Source organism: Lissotriton vulgaris, chromosome 4_1 (assembly GCF_964263255.1).
Source record: "Lissotriton vulgaris chromosome 4_1, aLisVul1.2, whole genome shotgun sequence".
In the NCBI taxonomy this organism is placed as follows: domain Eukaryota; kingdom Metazoa; phylum Chordata; class Amphibia; order Caudata; family Salamandridae; genus Lissotriton; species Lissotriton vulgaris.
Genome location: NC_141691.1, coordinates 5,622,079 through 5,638,431, shown reverse-complemented (window position 1 = coordinate 5,638,431; position 16,353 = coordinate 5,622,079). Strand labels below are relative to the sequence as shown.

General features: G+C 41.2%; 1 protein-coding gene across 1 annotated transcript in view; it reads right to left on the bottom strand.

Moving 5' to 3' along the window:
* The window catches only part of LOC147718194 (extracellular calcium-sensing receptor-like), a 129,124-nt gene that overhangs the window by 31,460 nt on the left and 81,311 nt on the right, over positions 1-16,353 (bottom strand). Inside the window, exon 5 of the mRNA XM_086967158.1 lies at positions 10,822-11,049. Coding sequence (XP_086823284.1) covers positions 10,822-11,049 — 228 coding nt within the window. The remainder of the gene's footprint in view (positions 1-10,821; positions 11,050-16,353) is intronic.

Genomic DNA, 16,353 nt, shown 5'->3' with positions numbered 1-16,353 from the left:
GCTGCTACCGCTCGAGTAGCCAGGTATTGAGGTCTTGAGGAGTCTCCTGAAGGCCAGCAGGTCCTGGGTCTGTCGTAGGTGGATTGGGAGGGTGTTCAAGGTTTTTGCAGTGAGGTGGGAGAATGACCTGGCACCGGTGGTCGATCGACAGATGCGGGGTACCCTGGCAAGAGCAAGGTCAGTGGAGCAGAGCTTGAGGTTCGGAGTGTAGAAGGTGAGTCGTTCATTGAGGTACGCTGGTCCTGTGTTGTGGAGTGATTTTTGAGTGTGGGTGAGGAGCTTAAAGGTGATCCTCTTGTTGATAGGGAGCCAGTGCAGGTATTTCAGGTAGGCTGTGATGTGGCTGTGCAGGGGGGATGTCAAGGATGAGGTGTGCAGAGGCTCTCTGCTTGCGTTGTAATCGTTTCTGGAGTTTGGCTGAGGTTCCTGTGTAGAGAGCGTTGTCATAGTCCAGTCGGCTGCTGATGAGGGACTGGGTGACCATCCTTCTGTTTCCGAAGGGGATCCATCTGTATATCTTGTGGAGCATGCAAAGGGTGTATTAGGAGGAGGAGGAGACAACGTTTACTTGCTGAGTCATAGACAGTGCGGAGTCCAGGATGACTCCCAGGTTGCGTGCATGGTCAATGGGTGTCGGTGCAGCTCCCAGTGTGGCCTGCCACCATGAGTCGTCCCAAGCCTGAGGGAGTGGATCCGATGATTAGGACCTCCTTCTTGTCTGAGTTCAGTTTCAGGCAGCTGTTCATCATCCATTCGTCGATGGCCTTCATCCCTTCATGGAGGTTGGGCTTGGCGGTGGTGGGGGCTTTAGTGAGGGAGAGGTTCAACTGGGATTCGTCGGCATATGAGATAATGTTGAGGTTGTGCGATCAGGCAATGTTGGCAAGCGGTGCCATGTAGATGATCCTTGGGGTACGCTGCAGATGATCTTGGTGTCTTTAGAGCGTAATGGGGGAGGCGAACACTCTGGGTTCTGACGGTGAGGAAGGAGGAGGCCCAGTCCAGGGCTTTGTCACAGATCCCTGCTTTGTGGAGACATGTGCGAAGGGTGTTGTGACAGATGGTGTCGAAGACAGCTGAAAGGACCAGGAGGATGAGGGTTGCGGTTACTCCATTGACCATCATAGCCCTGATGTCGTCGGTGGCGGTGATGAGGGATGTTTTGGTGCTGTGGTTGCGGTAGAATCCAGATTGGGAAGAGTTCAGGGTGTTATTCTTTTCAAGGAAGGAGGTCAGTTGCCTGTTGACAATCTTCTCGATGACTTTCACCAGGAATGGGAGAATGAGGATGGGCCGGAACTTATTGAGGTCCTTGGGGTCCGCCTTGGCATTCTTGAGTAAGGTGTTGATCTTGGCGTGCTTCCAACTTTCTGGGAACGTGGCTGTCTTGAAGGAGCTGTTGATGATCTTGCGGAGATGGGGTGTGATGGTGGAGCTTGCTTTCTTAAAGATGTGGTGCGGGCAGGGGTCAGATGGTGAGCCGGAGTGGATTGTGTTCATGATTTTGAGGAAGTTATTGTCATTGACATGGGTCCAGGAGAGCAAGGGGTCGATTTTGCTGATGGGCAGTGGGTCTGGCATGTCTCTGTCTGTCAGGGGGTCTGTTTGCTGAATCTTTCGTGGATGTCTGCGATCTTGTGGTGGAAGAAGGTGTCTAGGGAGTCGCAGAGGAATGTCGTTGGAGTTGGAGCTGTGGTTATAGAGTTCCTTCACAATGGTGAAGAGCTCTTTTATGTTGCGTGCATAGTTGTCAATGTGCTATTTGATGGAGGTCCTTTTGGCGGTCCAGATGAGTTGCTGGTGTCTGCGGATGGTGCTCTTGTAGGCTGTGTTGCAGTCTGGTGTCTGTTTGTGGAGCCACTTCTTCTTGAGTCTACGGCAGGCCTGTTTGAATGCCTGGAGGTCAGCGGTGAACCAGATGGCTTTTCTGAATGTGCGTCTGTTCAAAGGTTTCTTGATTGAGGTGAGAGTGTTGGTGCAGTCCTAGATCCATTGTCTGAGGTTAAGGGTGGCGGAGTCGGTGTCGGTAGTGTCTGTTGGTGGGTTTCGGGCAAGGGTGGTGATTAGCTGGTCTTTGTTGACTTTTCTCCAGCTGCGGTGGGGGGCGTGTTGTGTGTGGTGGGGTGTGGTGGTCTTCTTGAAGATGAAGTGGACGCACTGGTGGTCGGTCCAGTGGAGGTTGGTGGTGTGGCTGAAGGTGACGTGGTTGCTGGCGGAGAAGATGGGGTTGAGCGTATGTCTGGCGGTGTGGGTGGGAGTCGTGATGAGCTGTTTGAGTCCGAGGTTGGCGAGGTTGTTGAGCGGGGAGGGGGAGTTGCTGTTGTTGATGTTCTCGAGGTAGAAGTTCAGGTCTCTGAGGAGGATGTAGTCCGTGGCTTCAAGGGCGTGCATGCTGACAAAGTTGGCAATGGAGTCACTGAATTGCGGCCGGGGGCCAGGTGGTCTGTAGAAGAGGGTTTTTTCTGAGGGTGGTGTTGGGGTCGGTGTGGATCTGGAAGTGCAGGTGTTTGGTGGCAATCGTCGTGTCGTCGATGCTGGTTGAGATTCTGAGGGTGTTTCTGTGGACAATGGCGATTCCTCCTCCTGTTCCGTTGATGCGGTCCCTGTCAGTGATCTTGTAGCTGCCAGGGATGGCTATGGCATTGTTGAGTGCCGAGGAGGGGTTCATCCATGTCTCTGTCAAGAAGGCGACTTCTGGGGAGGTGGAGTCGAGCACGTCCCAGAGTTCGATGGTGTATTTGCGGGCAGAGCGGGTGTTGAGTAGAAGGCATCGGAGGCTGTTTTGTCCTACCACGGCTGGCGTTGTGAAGGTTTGTAGGCTGTTGTAGTTGCAGTTCCGGCAGGAGAAGGGTCCATGGGTACGCTTCGGGGTGGCCAGGAAGCAGGTGTGTGATCGGCCGGAATTGACTGCCTGGAAGGTGTACAGTACACGGTCTTCTTCCTGTTTTACTTACAGTTCAGGATCTTCCTCCTGTTTTACTTACAATTCAGAATCTTCTTCCTGTTTTACTTACGGTCCAGGATCTTCCTCCTGTTTTACTTACAGTCCAGGATCTCCCACCTGTTTTACTTATAGTCTGGGATCCTCTTACTGTTTTACTTATGACCCAGGATCTTCCACCAGTTTTAATCAAAGTCTGGGATCTTCCTCCTGTTTTACTTACAGTCCACAATCTTCCTTCAGTTTTACTTACAGTTCTGTATCTGCTTCCTGTTTTACTTACACTTCATGATCTTTCCTCCTGTTTTACTTAAAGTCCAGGATCTTCAACCTGTTTTACTTACAGTCCACAATATTCCTTTTGTTTTACTTACAGTTCTAGATCTTTTCCTATTTTACTTACAGTCCAGAATCTTCCTCTTGTTTTATATTCAGACCAGTACCTTCCTTCTGTTTTACTTACGGTCCAGGATCTTCCTCCCGTTGTACTTACAGTCCAGGATCTTCTAACTGTTGTACTTACATTCCAGATTCTTCAGACTGTTTTACATACCGCCCAGGATCTTCCTCCTGTTTTACTTACAATCCAGTATCTTCTTCCTGTTTTACTTAAAGTCCGGGATCTTCCTTCTGTTTTTTTACAATCCACAACCTTCTTTCGGTTTTACTTACAGTCCAGGATCTTCCTCCTGTTTTACTTACAGTTTAGGATCTTCCTCCTGTTTTACTTACGGACCAAGATATTCCTCCTGTTTTACTGACAGTCCAGGATCTTCCGATTGTTTTACATTCCGTCCAGGATCTTCCACCTGTTTTACTTACAGTCCAGGATCTTCAAACTGTTGTAGTTACATTCCAGGATCTTCTGACTGTTTTACATACATTCCAGGATCTTCCTCCTGCTTTACTTACAGTCCTGGATCTTCCTTCTGTTTTGTACAATCCAGTATCTTCTTCCTGTTTTTCTTACAGTCCATGATCTTCCTCCTGTTTTACTTACAGTCCAGGACTTTCATCCTATTTTAATTACAGCCCAGGATTTTCCACCTGTTTTAGTTACAGTGTGGGATATTCCTCGTGTTTTATTTGTAGTCTGGGATCTTCCTTCTGTTTTTAAAAATCCAGGATCTCCCTCCTTTTTACTTACAGTCCAGGATCATTCTCCTGTTTTACTTACAGTCCAGGATCTTCATCCTGTTTTTAACAATCCAGGATCTCCCTCCTGCTTTACTTAAAGTCAAGGATCTTCCTTCTGTTTTACTTACAGTCCAGGATCTTACTCCAGTTTTATTTACAGTTCAGGACCTTCCTCCTGTTTTACTTACAGTTCAGGATCTTCTGACTGTTTTATTTATTGTCCAGGATCTTCCTCCTGTTTTACTTACAGTCCAGGATCTTCCTCTTGTTGTACTTGCAGCCCAGGATCTTTCACCTGTTTTACTTACATTCCAGGATCTTCCACCTGTTTTACTTACAGTCCAGTATCTGTCATAAATTGACAGCAATGGGTTAGCATTTAGCTGAAGCCATCTTGTATTTAGAAGTTATCTTATCCACTTTGTGAAAGCCATTTTATATTTCTGGCATCCATTTTGTTTGCCATGTGCTTGCCATGTGCTCTGTCCTCCCTCACTGTTAACTGCTCTTGTAGTCTGCCTCGAGACAAACTATACTTAGCATCTTCCACTTTCACACATGACCAGAAGGGCCTAGCTAGTAGAATGCACCTGCTTCTCTAGTATAACTGTCAGGCTATTTTTGCTGCTGCATGGAGAAGCAACTCTCCTCCCACGTTGTAGAGCAAGCACATCTTGTATGCCCATCTTAGACATTGTGCATGCTTTCATGAGCCAGGACTGCCCCTTGGTTTTATGCTGAGTATGTAACCGTAAACATATATGAAGCCTCTGTTTTCTGTACTCGTCAGACTGCCTCATTCAATTGCTGTGTGACGTAGTCTCACTCATTTGAGTTTAATAAAAATGCTTTTTTATATTTCAGCTTCTGTGCCAATTTCTTCTTTGTTGGTTTAAAAGGACTTAAGTATCAGTGAGACCCCTGAGATGGATTTTTGATACTTCAGAATTGCGCTCCAACGTGGACCTCATCAGAAGTGGCTATCTGAGGGAGTGATCTTGTCAGGAGACAGAAATCTACTGTGGAGGATAGGACAGGACTCTACTAAGGATGTACTCTGTGCACTGAGATTCTGGGGATTCCCTGTCTCTGCAGCCCAGTATATGTCTGATCTTCCTGATTTTGATCCTCCATATGATGTCACCCCTGACTGAGAACATTTTTGGCATGAGTATTTAAAAAAAATGACTGTTAGGTCATTCAGAACTTGGCAGTTAGAATTTGGACAACAATTTATTAGGCAATAGTGGTTCTGCTGCTCTTGCTGTTGTTTTAGATGCCTTGGATTGGTAAGGTAGTTTAGTAACGCTTACTGTGGCTTTGGAATTTTGGAATTTGTGTTGGCCAACCTTGGATTTGTATGGGATAGATATGCGAATTGCAATTTGTGTTGGCAGGTAATGAGGAGATTTTTCTCTGTCTGATTTTCGTTGAACGGTGACACGTGCGAAGAGTACCTTAAACACTACTTTGGGTATAATATTTGCATATTATGCAATATTTTCGGCATGCCTGGTTCAAGCACACATCGAAGAATGTGTTGCTATTTGGAGGTACCATAGTGAGATGTGAATTAAATTAGCCGGCTCCCTTGAGCGAATATCTAAATAGGTTTAGGTATTAAAACATATTTCTTCCTTGGTGATTCTGTATCCCCATGGAATTCAAATATTTACAAAAAAACATACAAGGATCCTTTCTCTGCGCAATTTTATGAATGGAGATATGCAGAGCAATATTTTGTTGGTGTTCTGCCAGTCAAAGCTATTGAATTGAGTGTATTTTGGCTTCTTGGAAATAAAACAGTCTGTTGGGCTGTTTTTGAAGTCTTTTGGAATACTATTGAGAAGAATTTCTTGTAAATATGATTTACAACTAGTATTTACAAATGGTTCAAGTACAGTCTATGGGCAGTCCTTTGTTTATGTACTGCGTGTTGATCTGTGGGTTAAATGTGTGTTTAAATGTATATGTGGTTCGTGGTTTTACATTGCAACTTCTGTAAGTAAATAGCTATTAAGCTATTAAGCGCGCTGTATTATGTGTCCTGAGTGTTTGACCCCTTCTGTATATGTCTAAAATGAGCTCCATGTGTGTGTTTGTGGTTTTTCTTGTTGTCTTCAGTCTGTTATGCAAAATGTCATTTAATTAATATTAAATAAAAATCCAGAAAAAAACCATATGATAGGCCTCATAAACGAAATTGGGTGTTTTGAAAAAAAAAAGAATTACAGCGTTTTTCTTAGATACATTGTATTAGATATTAACAGGCAGACACTTCAGCTGAAGTACATTTTTGCTGAACTGAAACGCATATTATAGAATACGCATTGAAAGGCCTCAGTTTTAAATAGACTGCCACCGTGCTTACATTTCAACACTAAGAAAAACAGGATTTTGTCAGTTAAAACACAGGGAAAAATCTTGCATTTCAGACTAATGTTTTTAAAAAGCTACAAAAATTAGGTTCATTATTTTAGATACCCAGAAAATATTTTCAATTGAGGATTTCCTTTTCTTACAGCTTTTCTTATAAGCATATTCTTGGTTCTAATGTTAAATAACTGTCCTTTAAAAAAAAAGTGGCACAAAAATTTAGCAAGTTTCAAGTTAGGCTTCTGTGCTTAGGCTTGTGAATGAAAGCGCCTAAATATGATAGGCAAGGGATGCAGCTTGCTTTTCCTATGTGGAAATATCAAAACTGATTGGTTTAATAAAAAAATATATATATTAATTATGTAAAATTATTAAAAAACATAAGTGCTTTTCAATTCGTTTTTAATATTTATAAAGCTTAATACTTATGCTATGACCTCCTAGCATTAAAATGTAATTTAAGTTGTGTTGTACCTCATAATGAGGACATTTGCATATGGAATTTCACTCTGTGCAGGTGTAAAAAAAACTCATTTTTTGAAGGTATTTATGATTATTTTCAATATCTAACTCCTGGGCTATGTAATGAATATTCTGATAATAATTATTATTCAAAGAAATTATAGGATATTTATTTTTAAATGCCCCAAATATCAAAGTCGCAATTGGGTAAAAAGCACCATTTAAACAGCCTTTTTTTCATTTAGAGTAGCTTTTAAACTGCCTTAGGCTTCAGTAAATGCATACATTTCGGTATAATACAAACAGCTGAGTTCTATATTATTAGACAAGTATATTGCACACTGCTTATAATTGAAAAAAAATATATAAAAAACAAGCAGAAGTTATTATTTTAACTACAAACAGGGGGATAAGTGCTTTCCAGCTTTCTGCCTCTAGAGTGACATTGAATAGGGAAAGCTGCATGGAAAATTTTCACACAGAAAAGGACAGCTGGGAAGAGTTAAATGTCAGCTCTATATTTAGATGCATAGCATGGCTCCCAGAGCAAGGTCTGCGTTGCCATATTAAAATGCACTTTATGCACTCCTGTGATAGACAATGATAAAATGGTATATGTGAACTTCTATTAACAGATACGCTTTGCCATATTTATACAGCACTAATGCTTAAAAGCTGAGGCAATGAAATTTGCTCTCAAACGTGCTATGTACCTCCTATAACTTTGTTTATGCCCTGTTGCTACACACAGGGGTTGATAGTGTTTACAGAAGTGAAACCTGTTTCAGATTTCAAATTGTCAAAATGGAGGAAGGAGGCTAGCTCCTATAAAAATTAAGGCTAAGTAATATGTATGTTGCTCTCTCCTTTTTTTAGCCTGTCTAATCTGTCTGTGAAATAGCAATGAGACATTTAATTGGCTATTAAGTAATACTGTTTTAAACATTGTTAGCATTAACAAAATGAATTAATATATAGGTTGTATTACTTCCCATCCTGTTTGATGAACTTATGACAGGATCAGTAGTTTAGACTTATGTTCCCTTATTTTGACCTTTAAGGGGAATTAGATGTGGGTAGTTTTGTTCTACAAGTCTTAGGTGATAACACCATTATCGTAGTTTTGGAAGGGCATTGCTATTTTTTTATTAGCTAGTCTGTGTAAATAAACTGACAGTCCTTATTAGAGCTGATGTTGCATAGTTTGGATGAAAAGTATAACATAGGGAAGATGCCCATGTGATCCTTAGAAAAAAATGCTTTGAAGGAAATATTGTTTTATAGATAAGAACTCCTGTTAAATTAGCAGTTTTAGATTTTCCTGCTGCTCCTATAACATGACAGAATGGTCCTAAAGCGTACAATGTAGGTATTGCCCACAAATCTGTCACACCTATCTCAGTTCTGAGCACTGAAGCTGACTATGATTGTAATAATTTACCTGTAGGAGTAAGGGTAAGATGTGTCAGTATTTCTCTGCATTTTATGTTGATTTGTAGACCGTGTATACCCTGTAAGGCTCTCTGATACCCTCACGAATCAAGTTTGCACTCTATTAGACACTAAAATAAAGGAAGAAAGAAAGAAATAGGAAGAATCATTTTAGAAGTGCCTGCAGTCCTGTAGAAATAATGTAAAGTTTATGAGCAAAAGTGTAGAAAATTTCCTTTTTTTTGAGGGTTTTCAGATTAGTACACCGGAATACACCAATGTAAGGATTTAGAGTATGTCTGTGTTTTTTCTCTTTTTCCTCTGAATTTAGAAAATGAATATACACTTTCTTGGCTGCTTAGGATTGGGTGATGTATTAATCTTGTTAGTTCATCGAAGAGTTCCTTTTATACTTGCCAATAGGTCCACAATGTATTTTTTTACTCTCTCATAGATAGATTAAAGTTGATGTTGGGTGCCTTGCTAAAATATGGGTCGTCCCAAGACTAGGACATTTTGAGACTATCCTCTCTGTTGATAGACTGTTTATGTGCCTTCTCTAAAAAACTTTTGTTCTGTCCACCAATAGATATTTGCTGTTGTACAAACCACTACCAGAGGGGTCCTGACATCAGATTCAGCCTGGGGAGTCAGCGTTAGCACCAGTCCAGCTTGAAGCAAAAGTGAAGGTAACCAGCACAGGCATCGCTGGGAACTAGGACCTCAGTGAAGGCAGAAGCCCTGGAATTAAGTGTGTAGCTGTCTTGAGCGAAAGACTGGGTCACAAATCAGAAAGGAGAAATTGTGGTTGATGCCCAGTTGAGAGTCACAAACCAACCAGAATGGTGAGGAGGCTTTGCTTGAGGTGACCCCTTTTGAAACAAGGGTTGCTTCAGAGATCCTAGCATCAGGCCTCTGAATCCTGGTCCCACAGTGAATACAAGTTTGCTCCTTTGTTTGTTGGTCAAGAGTGACCTGGGTACACTAGATGTAATGTTTAGCCCCAACGAATGAGCAGTGCGCCAGCAGAACAATACAGGAGTTAGAGAAGGACTTGAGATTAGGGCACAAATCCTGTGTCTGTGGTACCTGTTAGATTAAAGTGAAGAAAACGGGTGCACTGCCTGAGACACTGAACAGGATCTCTAAGAGCATTTTCCTGTTCGGTGACTGCCCTATCCTGAAAGAAGATACTTTTTTCCTTGAAACTGGACTGTGATTTTTGAGTTGCGAGTTTTGCAGCTCCACCGTGGAAACAACAAGGGCCTGCCTGTGAGGCTCAAATGGACACAGGGAGAAGACTCCCCCCTGGCTTGGTTGTACAACAGCTTCAATTTCCCCAAGGACTTCTTCTTTTTCTTGTCAATAATGTACCCCTTTAGTCGTCCCATTTTTGAGGAGGAGCAGCCCTTTGCAGCTCTTTGTCCTAATTCCTATGGCCCTGTGTGGTCCTCCTGGTCCCAGATATGATTGATGTTCTAGCTCTCATAAAAGGTAAATGTAACAGTCAATTGGAAAATGTTTTTATTAGATATGTGCTGTTAGCTATTCTGAAATTTAAAATGAATAGTCACTGAAATGCATAGGAGGCCTGAAAATGTCTAATAGATGATTTTAGGATTTACTTTTTCTTAGGACTAGGAAAAATGATAATTCTGTTTGTTATAGTCGTCATTACTTTCTCCTGCTATCTGAATGTTAATTGTGACCCAATGCCCCGTTCTATTTGTATTCCTGCTTATAGCTCACATGTACGTGCTTAAATGAAATGTTTAGGATGAGGAGCCCCCAGCACCTACTATGGACACCAACAAAACAATGGTGGTGACATACTGTGAAGCAGAGCGGAGAGACAAACAAGGCGCAGCCGATAGATGCCTGGCCTGCCCTCTTTTCTAGGATCCTACTCACACACTCAGAAAACAAAACTTTCCCAGGCATGTGGATATCACAACTGACTACAGCTGTGGTGGACTAGTAACAATAGGGCATGACAGAGAATTCAGGTGAGCAAACAATTGCACTGTCCATACCCTGACTTTGCCCCTCTTCCCTTCCTTCCCCTCCCTCTTTTTACTTATTCACCCACCCTTAGCATACAGCATGCAGACATGGGAGCTAATAACACCAGCTGCAACAGCCCATTCTTATTTGTAACATGTTACCAGGCAACATGAGCTGCAGTAATGCTCAATCTAGAGAACATTAGTGACGATCATGGGTACTGCTGCATCCTTGATTTTTTGAGCTTAAACATCCATGTCCCCAAATCTGCGTATATATTATTGATTGTATGCGTAAAATGATGATGTTATCTCCAAAGTATTAGTATTTTTTTATATCTTGTCAAACTTCAGCAAAACAATTTCCATTTACTTCTAGGCAGTTTGTTATCTTTAGATACTTCAACTTTATTTCTATTAATCTAATCCTTATGTAAGGCAACAGGACTAGGCCATCGCTCACCCCCTCACCTGGCCATTTCCAGTGTTCCACATCATGGCACCACTCTTCATCCTGACCTGCTTCCCTTCAGGGACACTGGAGTCATAAGTCCCCACTTTCACCATGTGTACTGTATCATTCTGTGAGATCTGGAGGTTTAAAAATTCAAACGCAGGGGGCACGTCTCCATTCTGATCAAAGAAGATTTCCTCTCCAGTGCTAGTGGTAAATCGCACATTCCTCACATAGTACAACATCTGGAATCAAAAATTAGAGGGCACAGTGAAAAATCTCATATGAACTCAGAACCTGTACCAGGCGAATCTTTTTCGTACATGTAAATAAATTGGCAGGTAGCCCCTTCGCAGCAGGGGTAAGTCCCCCGCTGTGCTGGGGGTGGGGGGACAGACACAGTGCTCCCGTGCTCATGATGAGCTCAGCTCGTCATGAGGCACAGTTCTCGTGTGCTGACCACACCCGTTCCTGTGGTATGCTCAGCACAGCATGGGAATTATCCTCGTGTGTGAGCATTCCACGGCTCATGACAAGCTCAGCTCGTCATGAGCACCATGCCTCAGGACGAGCTGAGCTCGTCATGAGCACGGAAAAGGTTAATATCAAGGTCAGTTTGAGTTTTCCTGCCAACATTTACAACTTAACCGAATATGCCTTGAATTTCTGCAAAAACACTAAGCACATTTTATTTATTGATATATTTCCTTCCACAACTGCCTAACATGCCGCTACCACGATTGATGCTGTTCTCTCCCTTTGATGCTAACATATTCCCTGGCTGCAATTGGTGATAGAATGTCACTAGATGAATCAATTCTTGGGACCAAATTTGGCATCTACGTCCTTGATGACTGACCAGGAATCATAATGTCATTCTCATGTTCTTAGGTTTCCACAGTTGGATTTAGTTTAAAGGACAAAAGAATGCATGCTGAAGTTTGCATCCAATTCTGGAGCTGCCAACAGAACGCATCCCATCTCTTCGCCACAATGCCCACCCACATGCTTAACAGATTTCCTTATCCACCCAGAAGCAGGCATTGAAGAGGTGACATGGCGAGATTGAAAATGTAGAGTGGATCAATATATAACGCCTGCATGTTTTCAGGAAGAAGGATTTACAACCCAATACTAATTGGTAAGTGGATGAAAATGTGGAGGTGGAATTTAGTCCATGTCATGAATGTTGTAATATGTGACATCATCACCAGTGGATTGCGGGTACAAGTGTTACAGTTAATACAACTAACTGTAAAGGAGGAATTTCAATGGTTTTGTAATGAAATGTCCAGCTAACTATAACACCCCTAAAACCTATGTTTTTTTTAATGAATTTCAAAGGTTTTTTTTAAATGATAATTCCTAACTATAACCTGTTTGAAACCCATGTTTTTTTCAGTAAATTTTAATGTTTTTTTAAAATGATATTTCCTGACTATAACCTGCCTGAAACGTATGTTTTTTTCAGTGTATTTCAAAGGTTTTTTAAACGAAAATTCCTAATTTCAATGTTTATTAAGCATATCTGTTTTTTTCTATATTTCTTAATTATTATCCTGTTCTCAGCATCGTAAGAACTGCAAATATTACCATTCTTCAAATTATTCCTTCCTCCAAGAAAATCGCCTCAAACCAGAACCGCAACTAACATTAACATTAAACAAACTATGCATTCCCTTTGTAAAAAAACAAAAAAACACCACTTCCCTATATTTTCAACAAAAAGCCAAATCTGCAATGCTACCTAAAAAAACAGGCAGTAGTTTCACTTACCACTAACAAATTAATATCAACTTTTAACTAGTGTAAGGACGTGGACTATGTACTGTGTAAATTACATCTAGTTCACATTCATATCGAAAGACAAATATGTAATACAGGTTCTAATTATTCACTTCCAACACCCAACAAAATGACAAGACCTAGTGCCACCACCACTACAACCACCTCTCCTGACCCCTCCCCCTCTACTACCTCAACAACAGTGCAAAACAGGACAACATACATTCCCAAAATAATATATCCCTCAACAGCACACTAGCTCAATGTTCAGAGATGTGGCAATCAACTATGTACAAGGGAAGGAACTCGCACATCAACAATATTGTACACAAGGCATAAGCATTAACAAACAACATTGAATTCAGTCTCAATTTATTTAAGGCAGAGACAATTGTACTCAGTCTTCAAATTTTCTCAAAGTATGTGACAAAAAGCATTCCTAGATGTTTGAATCTATTACTGCCTTACATATACACTGCGGACAGCAGGGTTCACAACTTGAATTCAGCTTTGCATCTACACTACAGACAGCATTGAAGTTAGCCTTGATTTATGTAAGGCAGAGACAATTTTGTTAAAGGATTTGAAATAAAAACATTTTTCAATGTCTGTACTGAGTACTGCCTTCAAATTTACACTGCGATCACCAGAGCTTACTACTTGATACCAGGAGCGCATCAGCACTACAGACAACCTTAAATTCAGTCTCAATTTATTTAAGGCAGAGACAATTGTACTCAGTGCTCAGATATTCTTAAAGTATGTGACAAAAAGCATTCCTCAGTGTCTTTGTCAACTACTGCCTCCGATCTGCAGTTCGGTGAGTAGAGTTTTCCACTTGATACTAGTTGCGCTTCAGCACTACAGACAACATTGAATTCAGTCTCGATAAATTTAAGGCAGAGACAATTGTACTGTGTCTTCAGATTTTGTTAAAGTATATGACAAAAAAGCATTCATCGATGTCTTTGTCAATAACTGCCTTCGATCTACACTGCGGACAGTAGGGTTCACTGCTTGAATTCAGCTTTGCATCTACACTATAGACAGTAGGAAATTCAGCCTTGACTTATTTAAGACAGAGACGATTTCACTGCATGTATTTAGATTGTGTTAAAATAAGTGACAAAAATCATTCGTCGATATCTATGGTTACTTTCCATCTACAGTGCGAACAGCAAGGTTCACAACTTGAATTCAGCTTTGCATGTACACTACAAACAGTAGGGAATTTAACCTTGATTTATTTAATGCAGAGCCAGTTGTACTGTATGTGTTCTGATTTTTGTTAAAATAAGTGACAAAAATCATTCATCGATATCTCTGCTGACTACCGCCTTTGATCTACAGTGCGGACAGCAGGGTTCACAACAGGAATACAACTTTGGATCTATACTACAAACAGCATGAAATTTAGCCTTGATTTTTTTAAGATAGAGATAATTGTAATTTATGTCCTCAGATTTTGTTAAAGGATACAACAAAAATAATTTCTTGATGTCTGTGATGACTACTGCTTTCGATCTGCATTGTGAAGGCTCACGATTCAGAAGGAATGGTGATTGCAGTTGACGCACTCCACGGGGCAAGAGACATTGTACCAGTGCGACTCGCCCGAACAACGAATCATTGTAGGGTGCGCACACGCTGAGTTCTGCAGGTACCACTAACTCACTGCACCACAAGCCATCTCTCTGTGGCCTTATCAAGGCAGAATTCACTAGGCAAAAAACATTACTCCCAGTGCAGCCTGCCCGGACCATGCATCATTGCAGGTTACATACAAGCTCAGTGCCAAAGGAACTACTAACTCAGTGCACCATAATTCATCGCCACATGACCGTATTGAGTCAGATGTCTTATTTGTAAGAAAAAATATCATAGTTTATAGAGATCTACTGCAACTTACTCCCGTAAAAGGACAACCAGTATTCATAAGAAAACTTGATTTTAAAGACTTTGCTACCAGTGCGTCCTGCTCAGATCACGCATCATTGCAGGTTCCACAGTACCTTGTTGCTTCAGGTGCCACTAACTCTGTGCAACACGTATCATCGTTGGCTACACACACACTAAATTACCAATATTGTGCAGCTCTACTCAATGCCATGTGGCTGTGGGCTCTTGCTAACCGCTGCCTCCTGCCTAAACTGTGGTCATCAGAGCTCACAATTAATTAAACTGTTGATTCATTATTTGCAGAGTACAATACCAAACCAAACTAAGTATAGCATTTTCAAACCCTATACAATATCCCTTTATTATGCTTCCTTTAAGAACTTCTTTTATATCACTTATATATTTAGTTGAATAATACAATTCACGCTAATGGGGCATACTTAAAGACAGTCTACACTGCGGACAGCAAAGGTCAAAATTTGAACCTCACTTTTTCTTCACTTTTTCTTCATTGGAAACCTGAATTTCTTTTTGGAGACAAAACTGGCTACACCACTGGAAGAATCATCTGGTTCTGATCATTTTGTTGCTGAAGAATTGATAACCATCAATGGTATTTAGTTTTTCCCCTCAAAGTACATGCAGTCCAGGATGCAACAGTCAATGCTTCGAATTCAGCCTGTTCAGACCACTCATCATCGTAGGGCGAGCATACGCTAAACATCAGAGGTACCACTAACTCAGTACACCATAAATAATCACCACAAGGCTTTATTGAGGCAAAATTCAATAGTCAAAAAACATTATCCCCAGTGCGGCCTGCCTGGACCACGCATCATCACAGGTTATGTACACGCTTAATCCCAAAGGTACGACTAACTCAGTGCACCATAATTCATCGCCACATGGCCTAATTCAGGCCGAATTCAACTGATTATTCATTCAGTGCAGTACTGAACAAAGTATAACGTCCCTCAAACTTAAACAATATCCCTTTAGTAGCCTTCCTTCAAAAACTTCTTTTATATCAGTTCTAGGTTTAGTTGAAAAACAAAATTCACCTTGCGAGTGTAAAGGAACACTCAATGATAGTCTACACTGCAGACAGAACTGATCACAACTTGAACTATAATGTCTCTGAAACATACATATTTCGACAATGTATTCCAAACATGTTTCATATTTGATTTCAATCGTGATTACAGATGATGCAGTCCAGTAGGCAACACGCTGAGCACCATACATACCACTAACTCAGTGCATCATAAATAATCGCCATGAGGCCTTATTAAGGCAAAATTCAGTAGCCAAAAGACATTTTTACCAGGTCTGCTTGAACGACGCATCATTGCAGGTTCCACACAAACCGACCCTACCTTATTGCACCACAACTCATGAACCCTTTACGATAGAATCTTCGGTGTATTATTTCTCATATAGTGCTCCTACCTTTCTACAGCAGAAGTCATAAACAATTTATGATTGAATATCTGTGTATGACATCATGATTACTATCCTACTTGTTACCAACAGCAACATAAAAAATTGGAGTCGTACCTACTTCAACTATCTATCTGTGTCTGAGTATTTATTATGTTTGTAAAATGCGGCTCCTGCGCCTTACCACATTATATTGTACTGGAAAAAGTGTATGCAACCATCTTACCTCTGCCAGTAACAAAAACTTTGATTATATAACCTTCTCTTGCTCATTCTACAATTACGAATGTATGAACTGGATCATTACAATAATGCAAGCATGTATAGTAAATTTACAAGTGTGTGCTATTTCTCTTTTTTTTTACCATATTTATATAGCGCAAAGTCGACTCAAAACTATATCAGCAATTTACATGGGCACCGTA